Here is a 24,827-nt window from a genome sequence, read left to right on the forward strand (position 1 = left end):
AGAACACCACAGCAAGGAGCTCCTGCACACTAAGGAGAGACAGGGAAGGATTTTGTGCTTGAGGCATCCTTTGGAAGTAGCTGGTTCATGCTCAGAGGTCAAGTTCATGTCCTGGCAGAGAGGGAGGAAGGAAGGAGAAAAAGCGATTTTAGACATGAGGAGTTTCCTGGGTTTCCTTTGCTCTGCCCTTCCAGGACTTTTGGCAGAGCCTCAAAATCCTGCAAGAGCTGCAGGGACCAGAACTGACCCCACTCTGTCTCATCCCAGCCCCATTTCTGTAGGATGCCACCTACAGCTTCTCCCTTTCAGCCCTCCCACAGGTCTGGGAACCCCAAAAAGGAGTTTTCCCCCATTTTTTCCAGGGAAATGAGCTGCTCTCATAACTTGAGGAGCAAAATCAGGGACAGAAACTCACTCATGGGACACTCACCAAGCAGCCTGAGGGCACATTCTTTGCTTGGGTTGGTTTTGAGGAGGACAGAAGGGGAAAATGCTAATTCTCATGTGAAGAAATAATTAAAATAATTATTATTCTTCTGGCTGAAACCCTCAGTGCAGCATTTCTCCAGCCCCAGGCCACGGTGACCTTGCTGAGACACTGCCTCTGGGGCGAGCTGGGAAGCACTAATTACATTTAATGGCAATTAAGGGGAGGAAATGGCCAGCGTGCCTCAGCTCAGCACTCACTGGAGCTTTCTGCCTTTGGTTTGGAGGGGCAGGGATGATGCTGGAGCAAGGTGGGATCAACCCCAAAGAAGATTATCCATGCCAAAAAAACCCCAAAAAAACAAACCAACAAGAAGCAGAAATCACAAAATAAAAAGTTTCCTGCACCTCCAGCAGGGGAGGGGTGACCAAAATCCTCCCAGCACTTCAGTGCCCAGATCTATTATTCCATTTTCATGTACAAATGGCTGTTTTATTAACAATTAATTGTTAATATTGAGCCCTATTAAGTCTAATGGCGAGGTAATAGGCGCAGGTATTAATATGCAAATTTGGAGAAATCTCATTAATTCCGAGGTGTTTCCGGGTCCAGCATCTTCCCTGCAGCACAGATGTTGACATTTCTCCCTCCCAGCAGGCAGAGCCTGCCCAGATGGATAAAATGAATCCCTTGGCACTCTCAGCTTTTAAGGAGCATCCCTAAGGGTGGATTTGACCTGCAGGGAAATTCGGGATGAGCAGTCCCGGGGTATCCAAAGCTTCTCTGTAGGTGCTGTGATCAGGAATAACAAAATCTGAGGTGTTTTAGTGACCCAAACCCCATCCCCTTCTCTCCATGGGCATCTCCTGCTTTCCCTCTGAGGCTCCCCCAAAACCAGCCCTGATGAGCATCAAGGAACATCTCCCCAGAATCACCCAGCAAACACAAATAAAGTGAATAAAGTGGTGGGAATGTGGTACCCAAGAGACGGTTGGATCTCCCAGAAATTAATCCCTTGCCTTGGGGTCCAATCCCATTAGATTTAGCTGTAATTTTAAAATTTACCTAAAATTTTAAAATTTAACCTTTAAATTGACCTGGAACTTAAAACTCTGAGAGAGGATTTTGGGGTGGTTTCTTTCCTTATTGGTCCTGCCTAAAATAGAAAAAAAAGATTAATAAATGAAACTTTTCAGTTGTTTTTAAAGGCTCCCAATACATTTTGCTGTTTGAGCAGGTGAGGAACAATTGGAAATGTCACAGGAAAACAATCCACAGGATCGTTCATAATTCATTCCCAATAATTCATCTCCAAAAGGTGGATTTGCTGAAGTGTTTTAATCCCGTTCCGTGCAGCCTCACTCCCTCTGCTGGAGCCGGCACAGACAACAGGCAGCTTTTAGTGGAGATTTACAAATTTTGGTTACCTGGGAAGGCTCTCAGGGGTTTCTCCTTTCTCCATCAGGGCAAGATGCGCCCCCAGGCTCCCCCGATGGGAGCTGGGACTGCCCTGGGGACGTGGGGATGAGCTGCAGGGCTCATTTGGGATGAGGAGGTGGGAGAGAAGCCCCTGATAACAAAATTTTGGCTGCAGCCTCTCCTGTCCACCCTGAAGCTGCCCTTGGTGGGTGCCAAAAGGATTTCCAGAGGGGCTGGGGAAGTTGGGGCAAAAAAACAAAAACCCAAAAACCTGAAATAGGAAAGAGTGAAAAAAAGTGATTTAGGTGAAGTCTCCAAGACAAAGCCCTCAGCCCTGGCTTGAGGCTGTACTCACCCATTTGCCAGATTTTGATTGGTGATTTTATTTGTTATCCTTAGTGCTGGTGATTTATTCAAAGAGATGGAAGTGCAGCTTGTCCTCCTGCTGCTCTCCCAAGGGTTTGGGAAGAGACTGGCTTTAGGCTGGTGCAGTAAGAGAACAGATTTATTCTGGGGGCTCAGATAGAGAGAGGTCCTCTTTGGTGCCAATTGGTGGTCACCAATTGTTGTGGTGTTGTTGTGGGGGTCCCCAGGACGAGGTGAGAGATGAGAATTGACTCCAAGTTCTCAGAAGGCTGCTATATATAATAATATATATTTAATATATTATAATCATAATATATAATTATAATATATAAAATATATAGAATATTTAATGGTTTATTATTAATAATTATTATATATAATTATTATATATGAGAATAATTATATAAAAATAATTACATATAATTATAATAATATATAAAATATATATTATATAATTATAAATTTATAATAGATGAAAATTATATTAGATATAATCATATAAATATAAATATGAATATAATAATTATATTATATTATATTATATTATATTATATTATATTATATTATATTATATTATATTCAGTATATTATAATATATTACATAATATAATATAGATAATATAGTATATAACATAATTATGCATTATATATAATATTAACAAATTAATAAATTTCAATTACTATTATTAATATAATATAAATTATATATTAATTAATATAATACATTAATATAATAAATAATATAATATTATATATAATATATTAATATAGTATAATGTTATATTATATTACATTACATTATATTACATTATATTGATATACTAAAACTATACTAAAGAAAGAGAAAGGATACAGTAAAAGGAAAGGAAAAGGAAAGGAAAGGAATAGTAAAAACCTGTGACTGACCAGAGTTCTGACACAGCTGGACTGGGATTGGTCATTAATTAAAAGCAATTCTCATGGAATCAATCCAAGATGCACCTGTTGGTGAACAACCTCCAGAGCACATTCCAAGCAATCAGATAATTATTCTTTACCTTTCTTTTCTGAGGCTTCTCAGCTTCTCAGGAGAAAAACCCTGGTGAAAGGATTTTTCAGCAAATATGACAGTGACAGTGCCTGGGGAAAAACCCTGGAGCAAAGGAGGCTCAGGGGGGCCCTTGTGGCTCTGCACAGCTCCTGACAGGAGGGCACAGCCGGGGGGGTCGGGCTGTGCTCCAGGGAACAGGGACAGGAGCAGAGGGAACGGCCTCAGGCTGGGCCAGGGGAGGCTCAGATTGGATATTTGGGAAAAGTTCTTCATGGAAAGGGTGATCAGGCATTGGCACAGCTGCCCAGGGCAGTTTGGAGTCCCCATCCCTGGAGGGATTTAGAAGCCATGTGGATGTGGCACTTGGGGTGGCCTTGGCAGTGCTGGGGGACCTGGGTGATCTCAGAGGGCTTCTCCACCCTGAATAATTCTGTGATCTTGTAACACCTCTGGACCATCCCCATACAGAGCAAACCTTTCCTGGCCAAACCCTTCCTAGAGCACAGCAGGACAGGTCCCTGTGGAGCAGCAGGAGGAGGGGACATTGCTGCAGGACACCAGCCTGGAGCTCTGTCCCCCTGGGAGCAAACCACTCCATGAAAACTTTTTCTGCCAAAATTTTTGGGTGCCAGGCTTTGGGCAGAAGTTTTTTCTTGAAGGCAACGCCCTGGAAGTGTCCAAGGCCAGGTTGGACAAAAAGAAATTATAAAATGAAAAAAAAAATCAATGAAATGAAAAGCAAATTAATAAAATGAAAAAGAAATTTTAAAAATGCCTCCAGGTTGGAGAGGGCTTGGAGCAGCGTGGGACAGTGGGAGGTGTCCCTGCCCATGGGATGAGAGGGGATTTAGGGTCCTTCCAACCAAAACCCTTCCATGATTTCTGTTTTTCACACAGGGCTTGGGGCTGGGTGAGCTCGAGTCAAGCCCTGCACCCACCAGGTTCCCATTCTGGGCCCGGGGTTCTCCAGGCTCGGTGCCCTGGGCATGGAGGGGATTGGGCTGGGGCTCTCCGGAGGCTGGAGCAGATTCTGCAGTTTTGGGAGTGGAACCCACCCCGGTGTTCTCCTCCCTGTCCTTGTTCTCCTCTCTGTCCCCTAGATGGCACCGGTTCTCAGCGCATCAAACTCCCGGTGAAAACCAGCAGGTTTTGGGGCCAGAAACAAACACAAAATTTAAAAGGGGAAAAAAAAAAAGAGGAAGAAAAAAAAAAAAAAAAAGAAAAGAAGCTACAATTAATTGGTTTTTTGGCTCACACACTGAAAAATTCAGATTTCTGACCCTTGTCTGGCTGCAGCATTTCTGCTGCTTTCTCTTCTGGTCCATCTCCGGGTTCTGCATCCCCCCAAAATTCAGGGCACAGGGAATAAGTGGTTCCTTCTCCCCAGCTTTGCTGCAGTGGGTATCTGGGGGCTGTGACAGACCCTGGCACACCTGGGTCGCTCCAGGAAGATATTTCAGTTCTTGATAGGGCTGGGAAGTGCAGGGAGGAATATTCCAACTCCCTTTGTAGTTTAAACCCAAGCAGGAGATCGAGGAGGGAAAATTACTGACAAAATCATCAGTTTGAAGATGCAGCCACCCTAAATAATCCCTTTTTCCACGCCCTCCATGGCACAGGGCAAACCCACACATCACATCCCTGGGGCCTGGCTCTTCCTTGGACACTTTATCCATGAAATTTTGGGCCATGTCACATTTCAAACCTCCTGCAAAGCTCCTGGCAGAGCACCACGAGTGTCCTGGTGGGGAAGGAAGGACAAAGGACAAAAAAAGAGGGAAACGTCCCCACCTGACCTTCCCCAGCTCTGCACCAACATTTAAACCCATATCATGGTAAAATCTGCTCTGGACAGGGGCGCTTGGCACCTTGCAGAGGCTCATCCCAAGGAAATCCATGCAGTGGCATCCAGAAGGTGCCACACACGTCCCATCCCCAGGTACCTGCAGGGTCCCCACACCCCCAAAGGGCTCTGTTGTGTCAGAGCCCAGGACATTGCTCTGGCTGCCCTGGAGGACTCCAGACCCTGGCAGGGGGCTCAGAGACCTTGGCAAGGAGTCACAACCACCTGTGCCTTTGATCTTAGCCCATGGAAACAATTACAAGCCATAAGGGTTTGAGTAGAATGGTAGTGGATTTATCACAGGGTGGAAAAGTAGAATTTTGGGGGTTTTAGAATGGGGGTTCAAGAGGCAAGATGGAGGAATCTGGGTGTGTCCTGTCCTTCCTCTCCTTCTTCTTGTCCTCCATCTTCTGCTGTGATGGTGGCACTTCTGGACTGGTTTAGAGTAGAGACAGACTGTCTAACAAAGGTGATAGTATTGGAAAATTATTGTAAATAAAGTACAGGTAGTTCTTAGTATAAAAATCCAACACCACCCCAAGGGCAGGGACTGTGCCACAACCCAACCTGCTGGACAGATCTCAGCAGGCCAGAGAAAGAATGGAATAGATGAGAGAAAATAAACAACCTTGAAAAGCAGAACTGACGGAAAAGCAGAATCTCCACTTCTTCTTTGGTCGTGGGACTGGGAAAAAGACTTTTAATACCTTGGGGTCATCTCAGCCACAGAAACCCCAGACTGTTCGAGTACAACCACTTCCCACCCATTTTCCTCTCCTGTTTTGGGCTCTCCAGCCTGTGCAGGAGGGAGCAGCCCTGGGCTGGGGCAGGTTCAGTGCTCTCTGCTCTTGGCACATCCCAGCAGTGCCCATGGCACAGCAGGGAGCATCTCCCATCCCAAAAATCCGAGGGAATCAAAAATCACCCAAATTAACACCACCCAAACTGCTGCCCCTTTTCCTGGGGTCCTGTCCATTTAGGAATTGGGATTTTTAGAAATAAATAGATTTATATGAGGGTCACCAGCATTGCTTTAGGGCAGCTCGTGCTGATGAAGGTCAGAGCTGGAGGAGGAATCCCACAGATCCTGGGGAGATGCAGTGGCTGGAGACCAGGGACAATAAAATTGTTGTAATATTGGCATTAAATATATATATATATATGCATTATTTAGTTATCACCAACAAACAATAATATATTAACACCAATACTGATATAATATTAATAATAAAAATAAATATATATCACTAATAAATATAAATAAATATATAATATGTAATCAATATATATAAGATATGATCAATAAATATATAAATATTATTATGTAAATACATCAGTATTGTAATATATGTATAATAATATAATAATATATCAATATATAAATATCAATACATCAATATTATATGTATAATAATATATCAATATATCAATATACAGGGATTGATATATATTATATCAATATATCAATCTTGATATCATAATATAAAAAAATAAATGTTACAATTTATATAGTGGCAGGCTCTGGATTGTCCCATGTCCTGCTCTGAGACCCACTCAGCCATTGCCAGCCTCACCTCAATCTCGTGTCCTTGTGAGCTCCTCTCTGAGTTGCAGGAGGTTGGAGTTGGCAGCTGGATGTTGGATCCTGTGGCAGGTAACAAATCCACTCCTTGGAGAATTCCCAGGCTCCCCAGTGACAACTTTCACCTGGATTTGGGCTCATCTCTGCTTTGGGTGATGCCAAGGAAGTCAGAGCCAGCTCCAGATGCTGCCAGTGCACCAAATCAGGTAAAAGGTGCAGTTATTCTCCATCAAATGATGAAATAATCCAATTTTTGTCTCCCCAGACTCTCCTGTGTCAGACACGTGCTCTTACAGTCACAGCTGAGATGCTCAAGTGCTCCAAGTGCTGGGGATCACCCAAATATCCCCAGTCCCCAGAGAAACACCCTCAGCACTGGGAGAGAAACCAGATTAAAGAAAACACAGGGATTGGGCAAAAAGTAGAAATATATAAACAGCAGATTTCTTTTTATTTCCATTTTAAATACAGAGCTTCCTTATACAGCCAAGGAATTCCCTCTCCCTCCCTCCCCTTCCAAGTAACTTTTATCAAAAGAAATCCTTCACTGGAAAATCAACACCAGATCAGGGACGTGCTCTGGGAGAGCCTCTTTAGCAAGTGCAATATCCATGGGCCAGAAATCCCTGAACAGGGACCTCCCTCACTTCAAATCCTTTCTCAGAATCCTGGGAAAAACCTCCTGGGCTCCCAGTGGAGAAGGATTTAACCAGTTACACATCATGGGGGGAAATAAACCCAGCACTGCTGCACATCACTGGAAATCCAGCCTGTGCTGCAGGGAGAGGGGATGCAGGGCTGGGGATGAGCTGGGTCTGCCCCTGGAAGGTTTCTCCTCTTAAGCAGGGCTTATCCTGCATTTACACTCCCTCCAGGGAAAGCAGGAGGGGAAATGAGGGAGGATTTAAGATATTTATGTATTTAGGATGTGCCTTTCTCAGGTGGGATCATGGGCAAGGGGTTGGTTTGCATTCATTTGAGGGTGTACTTTGTTTGGGTAAAGTTTGGGGCTTTCTAGGAGCTGAACTGTTGCAGTTTTTAGTTTTAGAATTTCTGCTTTCTGGGGTAACATCTCATAGGATCATGGAAGGGTAACATCTCATAGGATCATCTCATAGGATCATGGTCCCTTCCTGACTTGGAAGGGACCCACAAGGATCATTGAGTCCAATCTTTTTGGGGACAAGGTACAAACTCCCACCAACAAAGAGGACAGGGAAAAGAGGGGATAAACACCTCCAAAAATAGCAGAGCCCTCAGTCACTGATTAGAGCAGTGTGACACCACAGGCTGAACCCTCCCAGGGTCAATCAGCAGCTCCTCACTCCCCAGTGCCAGCTGTGCTCTGCAGCTGGATCATTCCTTCTCCCATGGGATCCCCTTGGACCTGCAGGGTTCCTCAGAGCATGGCCCAGCTCCAGAGGGACACACCCAACACCTCCCAGGGCCTGCAGCTTCCAGACTTGGCCGCTTAATCCCAGAATCAGAATTAATTTTTAATTATCAGAAGTGGTGGAGATGGGAGGGAGCTCTGCAGTGAGGGGCCTGGACACAGGGAATGGCTGCCCACTGCCAGAGGGCAGGGATGAATGGGGGATTGAGAAGGAATTGTCCCCTGGGAGGGTGGGCAGGGGCTGGGATGGAATTCCCAGAGCAGTTGTGGCTGCCCCTGGGTCCCTGGAAGTGTCCAGGACCAGGTTGGATGGGGCTTGGAGCAACCTGGGCTAGTGGGAGGCGTCCACTGGAGTGAAACTGGATGAGCTTTAAGGTCCTTTCCAACCCAAACCATTCTGTGATTCCATGAAGATGTGACTCCCATAAAATCCTGCTCCCTGGAGGTGCTGTTTGAAATCAGTGGCTCTGGTCCCAGATTTGAGCAACGTGATGCTTTAAACCCCAGGGAAGTGCCAGCACAGCTCCCAGGGGAAGCAGCTCCAGACAGGAGGGGACCCAGCCTGGCCTCTGCCACCCCCATCCAGGAGCTCCCCCCCAGCACTGGGGATGCTCAGGGCACCCAGGGCTGCAGAACCACCCAGGCCATCCAGCCATGGGAAACTCACCTCAAACAAGCATTCCAGGACACCAATTGCTGCTGCTGGGCAGATGAGCCAACAGCTTGCACTGAGTTTTGGGGGAACAGACACAGCAGAGGTGCTTGAGCCATCCCTGGATCCGTCTAGGCAGGTGGAAGCTGCTCCCAGCCCTCCCAAAATCAGCACTGAAATCAGTCCCCCACGTGTTGAACTTGATGAGAATTTCCTGCAGGGTCCTGCTCACATCACTGCTGCAGAGCTCCTGCTCCTCTCCACGTGCTAAGAAATCCCAACATCACTCAGAACAGGAGGGAGAGACTTTCTTTTCTTTTTTCTTCTTTTGTTTTTCCCAACTCTTTGCATTTTGCTCCCTTCTGTGGCCGAGTGCCCCTTCTGTGTGCCCCTTCTGGGGCACTGCTCCTGCAGCAGCAGGAATTTGTCTCCTGGATGAGGAGCAGAGTCTCCAAGTGAGCAGCAGCTCCCTGCAGGAGAGGCAGATGGGGAGCAGAAGGCAGCAGCTCCCCCAGGACAGGCTCTTCAATATTTAATGTGACATCAGAGCAGAGCAAAGCGATCCCAGCTCATGCAGCGTTTTGTACAAGGCAGAGAAAGACACAGCCAGGGAAGTGTGAAAGGAAAACACCCAAAAGCCAAAGAGGAAAGTGCTAATTTGTGATTCTAAAGCTTGTACTGCAACAACTCCCTCCCCCTGCTCTGCCCACAAGGTTGATGGTTTGCTCTTTGCAAGCAGAGCTGCAGCCACGAGTGGGATGAACAGGGATTGGTCCTTCAATGCCTTAATTAGACAGGAAAACCATTAGAGATGATTCTCTTCCAACATTCACAGGCCTCAGCACAGAAAACAACACAGCCCCAGCCCATTATGTCTATTTGGGCTCTTTTGGAAGCTTGGCAGATGAAAGGAGGGCACCCCAGCTGGAACAGGGGCCATAAAGGAGATTTTTGAAGAGATGGGGAGGTGCAGGGGCTGCACTGTTATGAATCCTCATCACTGATCAGACACTGAGCAGCCACTGCCAGACACAGGCTCAGGTTCTCCAGGAAAAATTCCCACTCAGCATTTCCCAAGTGGAAATTCCAGAGGGAGCTTCTAGAATGGGCTGGGGAAGCAGAGAGCTGGCTCAGGAGGTGCCAGCAAACAGCTGAGTTTTGGGGGGACAGACACAACAGAGATGCTTGAGCCACCCCTGGCTCTGCCCATCAATGTTCTAGACAGGTAAAAACCCAGCAAAGGGCAGATTCAGAATGCAACAAACAATAAAAAAGGTTGGGAAGGAGTACCATGAATGTGTGATGATGGTGCCACTGCCTGGTGGGACACACAGGAGCTGCTTTAGTGATGTGACAGCTCAGGTCCCTTTCTGGTTGCTGAGAACTCCACAAAAACCGCCCAAACCAACCCCTGCCCTCCCACCTCCAAATCCATCCAACTGGGGGGGAACTTCCAGCTCCTCCCAGGAGTGTCCACAGAGCAGAGTGCAGCAGCAGCTCCTAAAGCAGCCAAAGATCATCAGCAGAGGTTTGTGAAGTCTCTGGGTGCAGCTGGGGATGTGGAATTTTGGGGAAGAACCTACAACTGTACAGAAGTGTGGCCATCCCCCCTGTTTCTTTCCAGAACATCCCAGTTCCCTGGATCATCAGGAAGTTCATGTTGTGTCCCACAGTGCTGGGGCTCATCCTGGACCCCTTCACCATCAGCAGCTCTGAGCCAAAGCAGATGAATCCCTTCACTCCATCCCCATCCTTCTGCAGCACATCCAAGTGGAGCTTGACATTTATTAAATAACTTCAAATGTTGGTGCCAGGGAGTTTGGGGTTGTTGCAGTGCAGGTGTCAGCTCTGCTTCCCAAGCAATCCCAAAAGGGCTGCACTGCTTGTTCAGCAAGTTCCACCTTTTCACCAACTTCCCTTCATTTACATGGACAAACACATCAAATCCCCCACACAGCATGTCTCCAAAAGCAACAAAATAAAGTCTCAGACCAAGAAAACCAGTCAGGTACAAATCCAATTTTAATTGTCAAGCTCACTTCTAGCTCCTACATTCAACGCGAGGATCAAAAACTACAAGTTTGAGAGTAGAATTTTATTCTATCTCCAGTTTCTGATCGTTTTGGCAGCTGTCAAATGGCAACTTCCAAAATCCACTCGTTTCAGAAGCTTTTCCCTACCTTGCAATGCCAGGTGAAGCCCACAGACTCTCCCAACAGCTCTTGACACCTTTCAGACTCAGTTCTTTGGCAACAGTTACACAGAGCATTGTGCGTATATAAAGAGCTTATAACAAAACTTCTTTTACATTCTAATTGTCTTAAACCTTCACAGAAGTATTAAAGTGCTCAATCAACTCTGAATAAACCCTCCTTCCCTAGTCAGCTACTTCCTGGAAACGCCTGCACTTAAGTCAGCAAAACCAGAAGCAAACAAGAAGAGAAAAGGCATGGAAAAAATAAATAAAATAAAATCCTCTGCAGGATCATGAAAATCCCTCCTGAGACAAGAGGCCTCGAGTCTCACATCTCCCACCCAAATATTGAGACATAGGTTCAAATGTTCAGTCAGTCCAAGCCAGCACAGCTTTTTTTTCCCCCCCCTCAAGCTGTGCTGATTTCCCATCAGTTGATTCTTGGGCCCCTGACTTCTGTAAGAACAAAAACCCTGCAGAACAGAATCCTACTGATGCTACAAAGAAAACACAAACACGAAGTCACACCTCTGAAGGAAAAGAAAAGATACAAACAAGAGTTGTGGTTGATATTTAACCCTCCCTGCTGCCTGGATTTTCAATTCTCTCTGCACCATTTGACACTACCTGAAATGGATCTTTTAAAAAGGCTTTAAACGGGGACATTTTTGGCTCTTCTAAGTGGGGGATGGAGGGTGCATCTCAAAATTATTTCACCTGGTAAAACCTGCAGGCCAGTCCACCCCACTGTGGCAAATCCCACCCAGAGCCTCAAAGAGGACCAAAGCCACATTCCCTTGGGGACATCCTGTCCTTCCTCCAGCCACAGCACCCAAAATATCCCTTAAACCACCCCCCAAGGTGACTTTTTCCTGTGGAGACAGCAGGAATTCACCCACAGGTCACGTGTGTGTTCCAGCTTTACTCAGCCAGAGGACGACACCTCTGATTGCAGCTTTGCTTCAATCTTTTGACATCTGTGGGAAAAACATGTTATTTCAGCCTCAGCAGCCCTCTGCACTCCCTGGCTCCCAGCAGGTCCTGAGCTGCTGCCTGTCACCTGCCCTTTTGCTGTTGACTGAAGATCAGACAGAGTTGTGCCACCTCCGAAATCCTGCCTGCCCCTGCTCCTGCACGCAGCCCTTGCCAACAGCTCTGAGTGATCCCGCCTCAGAAATGACTCAAAAGCCAGGGAATCTTGGGGAAAATGGTCAGAAACCACGTTTGGGTTTGTACCTGCTCTTGTCAGACATGCAGGAGCTGCCCCTGAGGCTGCTGAAAGCCAAATTCCCTGCCTTGATGCACTGGGGTGGTCACCCTGACCCTGAGACTTCTCACATCATCTTGGTGCCACATGGAAGTTGTGTTTTGCTGTCTGTGACATTGTTTTGCTTGCTAAGCTGAGGGGTTTCCCCTTCAATTCCCTCAGGGATATAAAATCATGGATATAGGAACTCTCACTGCTCTCCTTCAGAGTCTCAGTACAAAGGGTTTCGTAAGAAAATGCAAAAATTAGTTCTGCACACGTGTTTGAGAGCTGTGGGCAGCTCCACAAAGATTAAATACCTTCTGATCTTTAGTGCAAATACACCAAATCTGCAGTGGCTTGAGCCTAGCTTAGCATCAGCACAGGAGCTTTGCACCCAAAGCCTTCCTCCCTCATGGCTGGGTTGGTCTCCCTCACCATGCTAGGGTGGGAGGAGAAAACTCTGCATCATTTACTGGGCAAGTAACTGGTAAGAAACATTTCTCTGTGCTGATAAATTCAGATTTTACATTCCTCTTCTTCCCTCATTTCTACTCTTTTGAAAGTTCATCATCGAGGTCCACAATTTTCTGAACATTTTTAGCTGTGACCTGTGATGTGCCAAGCACTGAACTAAAGGGCAGCTTGTTTCACAGTACTCCAAATAAGAAAACTGACCATAGTACAAGCAAAATTAAATAAACTGAAATATAAAAGACAGCAGAAGTTAAGATTCATCCAGAAATATAATATAACATCTGGGAGGGGCGGGGGGGGGGGGAACTGGAAATCAGCTACACAACAGAAACAATGAAATGACCAACAAATATTGATTAGGTGAAAAGAGGAAATTTTTCATTGCATTCTGTACATCAAAATTAAATGAAAAATTCACATGGTGGAGCCTCGAGACAGAATGATGAAGGTCTCAAGCCACAGGAAGGAGAAAGCAAAGAAAACACCTTGAAGAAAGCAACACATGAACAGAACCAGTAACTGAGCAGCTTCCAAAGGAATAGAAGTGACCATACCTCAAATGAGAAAAAGCAGCACTGAAGCAGAGAGAACAAGTATATGGTCAGGACATGGTGGGTAACACTGACTGCACAAAACACTTTGTGAATTTGGAAAGAACCAGGCCTATTTGTATATCTATGCAAAATATATACACAACTCCATATGTATATATGTACACATAGGCACTACTGTACATATGTATATGCAACCTCCACACAACTGCCCTCTGGGTGCAAGCAAAAAATGCTGCAGTTGTGCAAAACCCTACAATTCTGTGTTTGATTACCCAGGAGAAACGGGAGAGAGATCCAAACTAATGCCCAAACAGCTCAAACCCAGCAGGGGTTTCATCCACAGGGCCATGTGAGCCCAGCCTCTGAACGCTCCCAGCTCATCTGCTGGGATTAAACATTCATCCAAAACTGTGGGTTGTAGCAGTACACATTGCAACTGTTTCCAAACCCATGAATGTGAGAAAACAGCCACCATCTCTGCTGCCATCAGTGGTTTAGCACGAGGCCATCCCACCCAGAACACCAATTTGGGAATACTAGGTGCACAGGGAATTGGAATTTCCAAGGCCAGGCCAGGGCTGTCATTCTATAAAACAAGGGTCTGTTCTTAGTGTTGGGGACGAAAAGGATGTGGTGCATTAAAAAATCCCCCCCCACCCTCAAACAAGGGAACACAGGCCAACTCTGGATGCTCCAGCCATGCAGCCAGGCTGATCTTTGGGGTTGGTGTGCTTTGGGGGTGTGGAAAGAAGCATTTTCCATAAAGCTCCTCGGCCTGACAGCCCCAGAGAGCAGCGTCCTCTCAGTCCAAGGCTCCCTTGGTCTGGCACAGGCCCCATGGAGCTGTGACAGGAGTGCATTGCCAACGTCAGAGCACGAAGAAAGTGGTGAAAGGAAGCTGCAGGGATGGTCCCAGGCCTTGGCTGGCCCCCAGGGGCTGTCTCTGCTGCTCTGCAGGCAGGGGACACTCAGTACTCTGCATCCATGGCATCCAGGTACTTGGCCTCGATGATCCTGGGGAGCAGGTTGTACCTAGGGCAGAGCAGAGAGAAGGAGTCAGTCCTTGTTTGTGCAGCATTTTTCTCTTTGTCCTAAAGCTCCTGGGTGAGATTGGCTGTGGGATTCACCCACTGAGGGGGACAGCAAAACCCCAGAGAAGTGGGGGACAGCAAAACCCCACAAAAGCAAACACAGCTTTTATTTACAGAGCAGCAGCGCCAGGCTCCCTCTGCAAGAGCCTCCTCCCTCCTTCCAGCTGGAAAGAGAACATCCTCATCCTCATCTTCACTGGAGGAAGTCACTTTCCTAGAGCTCTGTCTCCACCAAGTCCTCAGGGTGACAAAAATACAGAGGTGAAGAGCCATGACTCCAAACAAGACCATCCTGACCTGGGGTCTGGCTTCTCCACGGACAGGGATGGACAAACTCCACATGTCCATGGAGATGCATGGACAAACACATGTAAAACAAATTACTTCAAAAAATTTTTATAAACTTACTTTAAAAAGTAAGTTTACTATAAAAAAAATAATTCAAAAAATTACTATAAATTTTTTTTAAATTTGATTTTTTGCAAGAACATCCTCACAAATTAATGTATTTGGATTAGAAAGGCACTGCGAAGTTGTTCTTCTAAATCTTGTAAATAAATAAAATTATTCACACAAATAAATAAACTTATACACATAAATTTTAAAAAACCAAATAATATATTTACATAAATAAATAATATTATATACATAATTTTAAAATAAGAGTGAAGACTACTTTCATACTACCTTCACGCATTAAAAAAAATTTAAATTTATTTTAAGAAGTGTTTTTAAATAATACTTTTAACTAATTAAATATTTTGTAAATAAAATAGTTTGTATTTATTATTATTTTATTATTTTATTATATTATTATTAAAGCGTATTATATTATTTTATTATTATTATAGGGTATTGTTTTATTTTATTATAGGGTATTTTATAAATAAAATACCCTATGTACCCTATTATATTTTATTTTATAAATAAAATACCATATAATAAAATACAAACTACAACTCAACAACAACCACAACAACAAAAAAAGACAAAAAAAAATCCAATGCACATTTATATGGCATTTTGCCTTGTTTAACAAGGAGGTGACTCTTCAGCTGTTAAAATAACTCATAAAGCACCAAAAAATCAGTTTCAGATTTCAACAGCTGTGCAAGAGATCCCAAACATGACTTATTAATGAGAAATACCAGGATGTCCTTAAACAGACCCATCATAGAATAAAATGCTTGAGAGCCCAGATAAGAGAACTTGGCGAGAAGATTCTTCTGTGGGCAACCAAAAGCTCGTCATCCCAAAGTTCTGAATCTAGGCCAGGAACTGGGAATAGCCAAAGAGATCAAGTTTTCTTCCAACAGGCTCTTTTCCACTGCAGTCATGGATTTCAGTGGCTTCTCAGTATCTGTCTGAGACCACACCAGTGATCCCCCCCTAATGACAACACAAATCATGTTTCTCCAGCTGTTGGATGGATGGAAATGTGGCTTTGGGACGTGGCTGAGTTCTGGATAGGACACCAAGCCATGCCTTGTTTGATTCTTGAATTTGCCCCCTGGCTACTGCCCCATCTCCTCTTTCTCCCTTCACTTCTTAAAAAAAAAAAAAAAATTGGAGAAAATGTATTAAATTTCTTCAAGTGCTTCATCTATTTAGAGTGCCAAATCTTTGGGAAAAAGTCATTAACTACAGAGCTCATGGATCATGGTGCTGCCTTCTTGGCTGGAGGCCACAGAGACTACATGAAGGCAAAAGAAATCAGAGGAAGCAAAGCCAAGGGCAAATTTCCACGCTGTGCCAGGCAGCAGCATCTCCCCCTTGGCAGCAGGGCTGATTATCCAGCTGCTGGGAAAGAACTGCCCTGGAAAGAGAAATGAGTTAGCAACACAGAGGGTATAAAGTGACAGCATCTGATTTACTGAAAAGAAGATAGATTTGCATATTAGTAACTAGCTCTGAGTACAAAATCAGGTTTTCTGACTGCATTCTCTCCACACTAATTGAGCTTTTTATACCATGTCCAATACCTGAATTTGGCTGAGTGTGCCCCACGTTTTCTGCTCTGCACTGAGCTGCAATTCCCACAAGAGCCACTCATCCAGCTCTGCTCACAGTTGGAATATTTACCAGCCACTCATCCAGGCACCCCAAGTGCCACCAGTGTGAAGGGCAGGTGAGGCATTACCACCAGAGGAACAATAATTTCTGTGTTTTCCAAGCCTGTTTATCTTTTAAAATCCAGCCCAAATGGCTCTGACATGATCCTGTTGAAAGCCATGGTGGCTCTAACATTTGCTTTTGTTTCAGAAAGGACTGGACCCATCTTTATCAGCCAAGGAAAACACCACAGCACAGGTGGTGCAGAGCAGCAAATTGGCAGCCCTGAACTTTGGGATCAGAGGCAAAATCTCTGAGACTGCAAGCTCAAAGTCAAGCAGATATCACTGGTACCATGCTGGCCTAAAAATAACCAAGTGGACTGGAAACTTGATCTGTTCCTTCCAAGATCTTTTTATGGCCTCTCATTATATCCACAGGACTGAGAGCATGAATGATTTAACTGGAGAATGATGGGCAGTGGCTGCTAATGAACCCCAAGGAAGAAATTAGTTAAATTTCTTAATGATTCTCTCTCAATTCTCTCTGTAGGATATTGTAGGGACCTCCCAGCTTTAAACATATATTTTAAGTTTAAATGTGGCCAGTTTCACCCAACTGATCATTGTCAGGGGCATCCAGCAGTGCAGGAGGTCTGGGAGGTCACCACAGCACTGGGTAAGAGATGAGGATTCCTCTTAGGAAAAGTTTCCAGCTCTGCTGGAAAATCCAATTGCAAAGTGATAAGGAACATTATCAAATACTACCTAGAGGTTTGGACTATGGCTTCTCAGGAAGATCAGGCATCTCCCAGGCACTAAAAAGGAGAGTTTTTGCCTCCTGGGAAGCTGGAAGAAGAGCACTTGCCAGCCCAGAACTCTCAGCACAACTCCCAGCAACAGTGAAATCCTGATTTCTCCTCAGGCTTGAGCAGTTGGGTTAAAAAAAAAACCAAACCCTTGTTATTACCCACTTCCAGGAGCTGCTTACTCTGGAAAATGGAGAAAACCCTCCTGAAGCACTCACTTCATCCAATAGTTGGGATTGGAAAGGACCTCTGGCATCACCCAGCCCAATCCCCCTGGAGCAGGTGACACCAGAATGTGTCCAGGTGGGTTTGGAATGTCTGCAGAGAGGGAGACTCCAGGGCTGCTCCCACCCTCAACAAAAAGAAATTCTTCCTCACTGTGGTGGAAATTCTTGCGTTTTCGTTTGTGGCCATTAGTCCTTGTCTTGTCATTGGGCACCCTGGAAAGAGTCTGGCACCATCCTGGAGATATTTCTATGGATTGGTGAGGTCCCCTCTCACTCCTCTCCAGACTAAACAAGTCCAGCTCCAGTTTCTCCTCTCCTCAGACTTCCAGCAACCCAAGCCTGAAGACACAAGGCATGGGAGGGAAAAAAATACAACCAAGCTTCCTACCTGATGGGGATCATCCCTATCATGATGAGGGGGAAGATCATCTTCATGTAAGGCAGGGGTGACATTCCAAAGCCACAGAGGATGAGGAGCTGCAGGACCTGCAGGCCTGTGAAGTAGTGGATCTTCCTCTGGGGAACTCTGCGGATGTAATGGGTCGGAGGATAAGCGGTCTGGGAAGAGAAGAACCACGTGTTAGACATGCAGGGACCTGGACTTGTGACCCCAAAATGGAGCTTTGGGACACCAGGGCTTGAGGGAAGTCATCGATTTGTACAATGCATGAATCACCATCAGGGTCCTGGAAAGGTTCAGCAGCTGAACACGGGATTTGTAGGGTTAATTCCAGAAACCACAGCATTGGCAGCAAGACCCAGAGGATGAGTGGGCATTGAGAGCCTGGAGAGAACACAGGACAGCCCTCAGGGCCAGGATTGCCTCTGGGAACATCTGGAGTGCCATGAAATACCTTGGGAAGTGCAGTAATGAGATTCCCTGAGGAGGATTGGGATTGTCAGGGCTCCACAGCCAGAGGTGGGAAGGAGAGCAGATGCATCCAGGTGCTGTTCCTGTCCATGGCTCCTCCCCCTGACACCCAGCTCCTCTTTATTTTAAAGCCTTGCAAGGCTCCAGGCTTGCCCCTGGTGCTCCCATCTCTTGGCTGAATCCCTTTAGGGGTTCAGGAGATGAGGGAAATGTGGGAAGAGGCTGTGCTCACACTGTAGGGATTTTCTCAGCTCCCATAAGCCACCCATTTTTGAGAAATAAGGGGGGAAAAATGACATTAATAGGCTAAATATGGTGGTTTCTTTTGACAGCTCCTTGCTCATGTCTGAGCACAGGCTTTGACTCACTGTCTATACATCAATGAAGAGGATGAGCGACTGTCTGCTGGCACCAGCACAGCCTCAGTGGCTTTCAGATTGTGCCATGACTCATTAAAAGGTTTCCACAAAAGGGAGTTTTCCATATTTGAGAATACTTTTTAATTTTGCATGCCAAAACCTGGAAAATTCCACACATAATTCCTACTGAAACCAGAAGTAATAAGTCACATACATCAGTAGCTGTTCAAAAATTGACATGACATGACAAATGTAATCTTTACCCAAATTTCACAGTTTTGACCTCTGGGATGTAATATTAGAGATCAAGACAGATTAGCAGAGATGTAGAGCCAAATACTGGGCTTATTAAGCCCTTGACCCTTGTTATATAAGAGAAGGTGAGCTGGAGATTGCTCCAGGTACCACCTACACTCCCAAACAACACATTTTTAGCACCTGTAACAGAGACAGGTTTAAAAAAACATCTTCCAGGTTTGTTTTCAGCCCACATCACAGAGGTTTCAATAACACAAGTAATTTCATTTTGAGTTTAAAATCCTATCTTGCTGTATTTTATACAAAATGAAAGTATAAAACAGCACCAAGAAAATACCTGCCTGAAGCTTTGCTGGCGAAATCAAAGATCATAATTTCTTGATGTTGTGCTTATTATATTTTATATTATTATTTTTTTAAATGCATGTACTCTGCAGATGACAACTGTGGTATTCACATTTTCTGGAAAAATCCCTTTGCCCAGGATTTTCCTCCTGGGAAGCTGAGAAGCCTCAGAGAAAAAGAAAAACAACAATTCTCTGATTTGCTTCTCCTGTGTTTTGTTCTTTTGAAATGTGTTTGGAGATTCTTTACCCACAGGTGATTGTTTCATTGGATTCTGCTGTGAGTTGTTTTCACTCTTTGGCCAATCAGGGCCAAGCTGTGTCAGGACTCTAGAGAGAGTCAGGAGTTTTCATTATTATCTTTTTAGCCTTCTGTAAGTATCCTTTCTGTATTCTTTAGTATAGCATAGTTTAGTATTTTTTAATATAATATAGTATCATAAAATAATAAATTGTTATCTTTTTAGCCTTTTGTAAGTATCCTTTCTGTATTTTTAAGAATAGTATAGTTTAGTATTTTTAATATAATATAGTATCATAAAATAATCCATTATTATCTTTTCAGCCTTTTGTAAGTATCCTTTCTGTATTCTTTAGTATAGTATAGTTTAGTATTTTTTAATATAATATAGTATCATAAAATAATCCATTATTATATTTTTGGCCTTTTGTAAGTATCCTTTCTGTAATCTTTAGTATAGTAGTGTTTAGTATTTTTTAATATAATATAGTATCATAAAATAATCCATTATTATCTTTTTAGCCTTTTGTAAGTATCCTTTCTGTATTCTTTAGTATAGCATAGTTTAGTATTTTTTAATATAATATAGTATCATAAAATAATAAATTGTTATCTTTTTAGCCTTTTGTAAGTATCCGTTCTGTATTCTTTAGTATAGTATAGTTTAGTATTTTTTAATATAATATAGTATCATAAAATAATCCATTATTATATTTTTGGCCTTTTGTAAGTATCCTTTCTGTAATCTTTAGTATAGTAGTGTTTAGTATTTTTAATATAATATAGTTAAATTAACCTTCTAAGAACATGGAGTCAGATACATCATTGCTTCCTTTGTCTGGGGAAAACCCAAATACAATACACGACAGCACAGGGGGGGGTTAAAAACTCCCCCAAAAAAACCCTCATTAAAAAAATAAACACCTCACAAAAAAATCCCACACTGAGAGTTCCAACAGCTGGGTGGCCAACACAACTCCAGGTACCTGTTCCTTGAGCAGCAGAGCCACCCTCTCAAAGAGCTGGTTGCCATCGATGGAGGTGAGGGCGATGTAGAGGAAGAGGCCGAAGAGCACCGGCTTTGGGATCCACTGCAGGGGGAACGGGAGCAGCAGCAGCGACAGCCCCACCAGGAAATTGGCCATCAGACTTGTCAGCCGGGTCTCCTTCACACTCACAATCCTGGCAGCAGGAAAAGAGGGCTTAGGAGATGGGAGAGCACCCCGAGATTCCTGTTTATCCCAGCGGTTGCTCCATGGAGCACATGTGCCACCGGGGAAAGGGAAACTCATCCCCACCACTGAAATCAGCACTTCTGGCCCCGTGCTGACATTGAGGAGGCAGAGCCTGGCTGGAGCCAGGCCAGGCACTTAATCCACAGCTCAAACAGAGCAGCTGGAAAAGTGCCAAATTCCCCTTCTGTAAAGCTCTACAGATCCTATCCTGAACTAAATTGCCCTCGAAACTGATTCTGTTTAGCACAATGCAGAAAAGAAAAAAAAACAAACCAGCCAAGAATCCTCTTTCTGGTCTTTCCTTCCCTTGCTTTACCCTGGGCACATGCAACTGGCTTCTTTCCCAAAGAAAACTCATTGACTTCTCCAGGATATAAGGAACGTCTTGGAGGGAAAAAAAAACAACAACAAACAAAAAAACAAACAGAAAGTCAGCAGTCTCCTCCTGAGAGCAAGTCAGCATTTCTGATGGATTTGAGGATCTCCCTGTTTACATGGAAGGGAGTGCTGAGAGCACCACACAGGGATTCTATCCTGCTGTGGGCAACTGCCTATTACCATGCTAAACATGTCATTAATTAATGCAAATTTTCCAGAGCTGACAGGCCACAAATTGAGCTTTTTTTGAGGAGAAGACTGACAGGAAAGCAGGCAGCAGCTTTAACAACCTGCTCGAGGGGAGGCTGCTGTGTTTTCAGTGCACTTCAGCTAAACCTGTGAGCATCTCCTCCCAGTCTGAAAAAAATCACCAGAAACAATAGGAGGAAAGGAAACCCACATCTGTCAAGACTACTTACAAGGCAAGAAAAAGAGGATTCCTTTTTTTTTTTTCTTTTTAGAAGATAAATCCAACAATACAGTGGATCAGCCAGTGAATAAATCCCCCTATTAAGAGGGAAAATTTTTGTCCATAGGTTGTTTTGGTGTCATTTAGTGACCTCATTCCCTGGATGAGACCCCTCAAATTCTGAATTAACTCTATACACAAATTTCTCTGAGGATTAACACCAAAGATCTATCAGAACACACTTCCCTCCTTTGCACATGCACTGCTGAGACTTCATAATCGCTTCTGTTCTGAAGAAGATTGAATTATTGCAATATTAAGTTGGAGAGTTTTGCTCAGAAGTAAGATCAAGTTGAACTTCAAATCTGTTTATACCTTCAAGGAGCAAACAGGGATGAAGGAGCCTTCCACACCTGTATTTGGGCAGGGAGGGAAAGGGTGACAGCCCAAAGCTTGCTTTGAGGATTTGGCCAACAAGGGAGAATTAACACCATCAGTCATGAGACCTGAGCAACAACAGGTACCACAAACAGCACACAAAATCCTGAGGACAACACTGGAATTCTTCTGTGAGTAGTGGGGCAGGTCCTACAAACAATCCAGGATTACCAGGACAGGATGCACAGAGGTGTTAACCTTTAAGTAACCTTCCAACAGGTTTAAACCACAGCTTTTCTCCTTCCAAACAGATTTTTTTGGATCCTCTTGCAAGTCTCCTACATCCAAGGGGTCCCTGCCAGTGCCTAGAGAGGCTGAGGGAGAGCAGAGTGCTCCATTCTTGCCAGCTCCGGTGGAACTGGGACATCACCTAAATGGACAGAGTTTGGCATCTTTCCCACTGCCTCCAGGTCTGGATCACCACAGAATTGCTGGAGATGAACAAAACCAAGCAGCCTAAAGTGCAACTGAAGTGCTGTGCCAGAGTAATTCCAGTCTGGCCACTCCAGAGCTGCCAGAACCACCACGAGCCTGCACGGTGGCTCAGAGAAGCAGGAGTTTAAGGAAGCACTGATTTAACCTCATCCAGGTACAGCAAGAGTTCCTCCAGCACCAGGTCAGCCTCAGAGGAAGAATTTCTGCTATTTCACACAGAGATCTCTCCTCCTGCTGGGGAGGCTCCTGCCCTGCAAGCACACACAAGTCTGCAAGGGAAGTCATGCAAGTGGAAGAGCTCAGGAACAAAAGGAGCTGCAAAATCACATTTCCATCAGATGCAAGGCTGCAAGAACAAGCTCTGAGTGGCAGCCCTTAGGTAAGAGATTTCTGAAGTTCATGGAATTTTCTGCAGCCATCTCTTAGGGATGCAGCAATCACAGCACTGTGTTTGATCACAGGCAAGATGTACTGCAATTGCTGCCAGCTCCTGCTAATGCCACTTATTAGTTTGGAATATTTTATCAGAACATAGCTGAAATTGCTCATAATTGGCCAAACATGGTATTTTTAAAACTGATGTTCCCAGCCTTAGATTGGTCTTCTGCTAATTCCAGCACCTCATTTCCAGAATAAGAACATCATAGTCACATTAAGTCAACAGAGGAATCCTTGATTTCCATGTGTTCAGAATCTGGTTTGGCCCTTGAGGAAACAGCTCCAGAAAGTCTGTGCTGTGATAGAAATAAAGTAATTAATGGAGATTAAAGAGCATAATCCAGGCTCATTTCCCCAAAATCCTCTAAATATGGCTAGCATGGGATTAGCCATTCCTGAACTTCTCCAAGTAAGCAACAAGAGCCTGTTTGCAGATTGCCACAGGAAACTGAAATCGTTTCTCTACAGGGGAGAAGAAAATTTTGCTTTCAGTGTGACAGATCTTTATCCTTGTTTATATCATCATCCTGTGGGAGCTTTGATTTGAGTGCAGGGAAGGAGCCTGCCAAGGGAGACAGAGTTGATTTTCTAATTGAGCTTCATTTCTTTTTCAGCAGAGCTGGCTAAGAGGGAAAAAAAAAAGAAAAGAAAGGAAAATAAAAAGATGACTACATTGCTTGGAGCCTCCTGTTCTAGCCCCAGTGCTTTGCAGAGAACAAAAAGCTTAGGTCTCAAAGGGAGTTCAAAGCACTAGGAAACCCTCATTCCCTTTTTCACTCCCAATATCCAGCTCCCAGCACCAATTTGCCTCCAGCAGAGCAGAGCTGTGCCATGAGGAAACACCCTCAGGGAGATCAGAGCAGCCCTCAGCCCTTCCAGGATAATCCCTGGAGCTGTATCTTGGACAGAGTGGCCAAAAAGGCCTCTCTGGTGCTTTTTTTTTGGGCCAGCTGGGTGAAGGAGGAGAGGAGAAGTGCAGGAATTAGTCCTTAGTTCAGGCAGGGGACTTGACTTGGTCAAAGCAAAGCCAGAATACAGAATCATGACAGTGGAAAAACAGAAAAAGAGGCACTTGGATATTAAAAGTGACAACAGGAGACACAGGAGGGAGGTTTGGCACATGGGTTTCAAAGTGTGAGGTCTGCATTTCTCAAAGAAACAGAGTGGAGTTATCCCAGAGCAGATCATGGACATGAGGAGCAAGGGCATGGATAAAAACTCTACAGAACTCAAATTTCAAAGGTGATTTTTTTCTTTAAATAGGGTTTAGCATTTATTCAAGAGAGACACAACTGTGGAAACAACCAATAGTAACATATCCTAATGGGAATACAAACCCAAGGGACTGATCTCCCAGGAAAAGACCTGCAAAGAGTTACAGGGAGCAGCAGAACTCAGCAATTTCCAGATGTGGAAGGTGAAATTTGTCCATCCCTGACCCAAAAATCAGCTGTGCCTGGCTGGGCTGGGCCATTTGGCACCAAAACAAGCATGAAGGCAAGACTGAGATTAAGACAGACCTACTCCATCCCCCAAAGTCAATGATCACTTAGCCTCACTTTAGGTAAGTGGCAAAGCAGAAAATGGAAACCAAGGCAGGGTAATTAAAACTAATGGTATGTGAGTGGAAATTACCACTCTTGTGGTAAAAGCACTCAACTGCAACAGACTGAGATCAAACAAGCCAGATCTGCTCCAGAGCAGAGATTGTTTCATGAGAAAAATGTTTTTAATTTTTTTTTAATAGGTCTGTGATAAGAATGTGTTGCTCAGCTCAGAGCAGCAGAAGAGTTGGTCTTAAATAGAAACCCATGACCCAGCCATGGCTTCACACTTGTTTTTGTTTAAAACCCAGAGAATTTAAGCATCTCCTTCCCAAAATGTGGTGGGAGATGTTATGGGAGCTCTGAAATAATGGTGCATTTTTCCTCCCCTTCGTAATAACCACCAGACAGGTTTCAGGCAGTGATTCAGCTTTGGATTCTTTCTGGGGAAAGCATCTGGAGAGATCCGGCCAAAGCATCTCCTCAGCTTTCCACAAGGCTGAAACTGAAAATGGC

At 44.5% G+C, this 24,827-nt stretch overlaps 1 protein-coding gene across 3 annotated transcripts in view; it reads right to left on the bottom strand.

Annotated features, from left to right (window-relative positions):
* Positions 1-10,716: 10,716 nt before the first annotated feature.
* The window catches only part of SLC4A11 (solute carrier family 4 member 11), a 94,235-nt gene continuing 80,124 nt past the window's right edge, over positions 10,717-24,827 (bottom strand). For all 3 annotated transcript variants that reach the window (XM_036382481.2, XM_036382483.2, XM_036382482.1), the window contains exons 18-20: positions 20,421-20,616; positions 17,750-17,919; positions 10,717-14,215 (exon numbers count right to left, since the gene is read on the bottom strand). In XM_036382481.2, the coding sequence (XP_036238374.1) occupies positions 14,152-14,215; positions 17,750-17,919; positions 20,421-20,616 (430 nt within the window). In that variant the 3' untranslated portion in view covers positions 10,717-14,151. The remainder of the gene's footprint in view (positions 14,216-17,749; positions 17,920-20,420; positions 20,617-24,827) is intronic.

Source organism: Molothrus ater, chromosome 4, assembly GCF_012460135.2.
Source record: "Molothrus ater isolate BHLD 08-10-18 breed brown headed cowbird chromosome 4, BPBGC_Mater_1.1, whole genome shotgun sequence".
Classification (NCBI taxonomy): Eukaryota; Metazoa; Chordata; class Aves; order Passeriformes; family Icteridae; genus Molothrus; species Molothrus ater.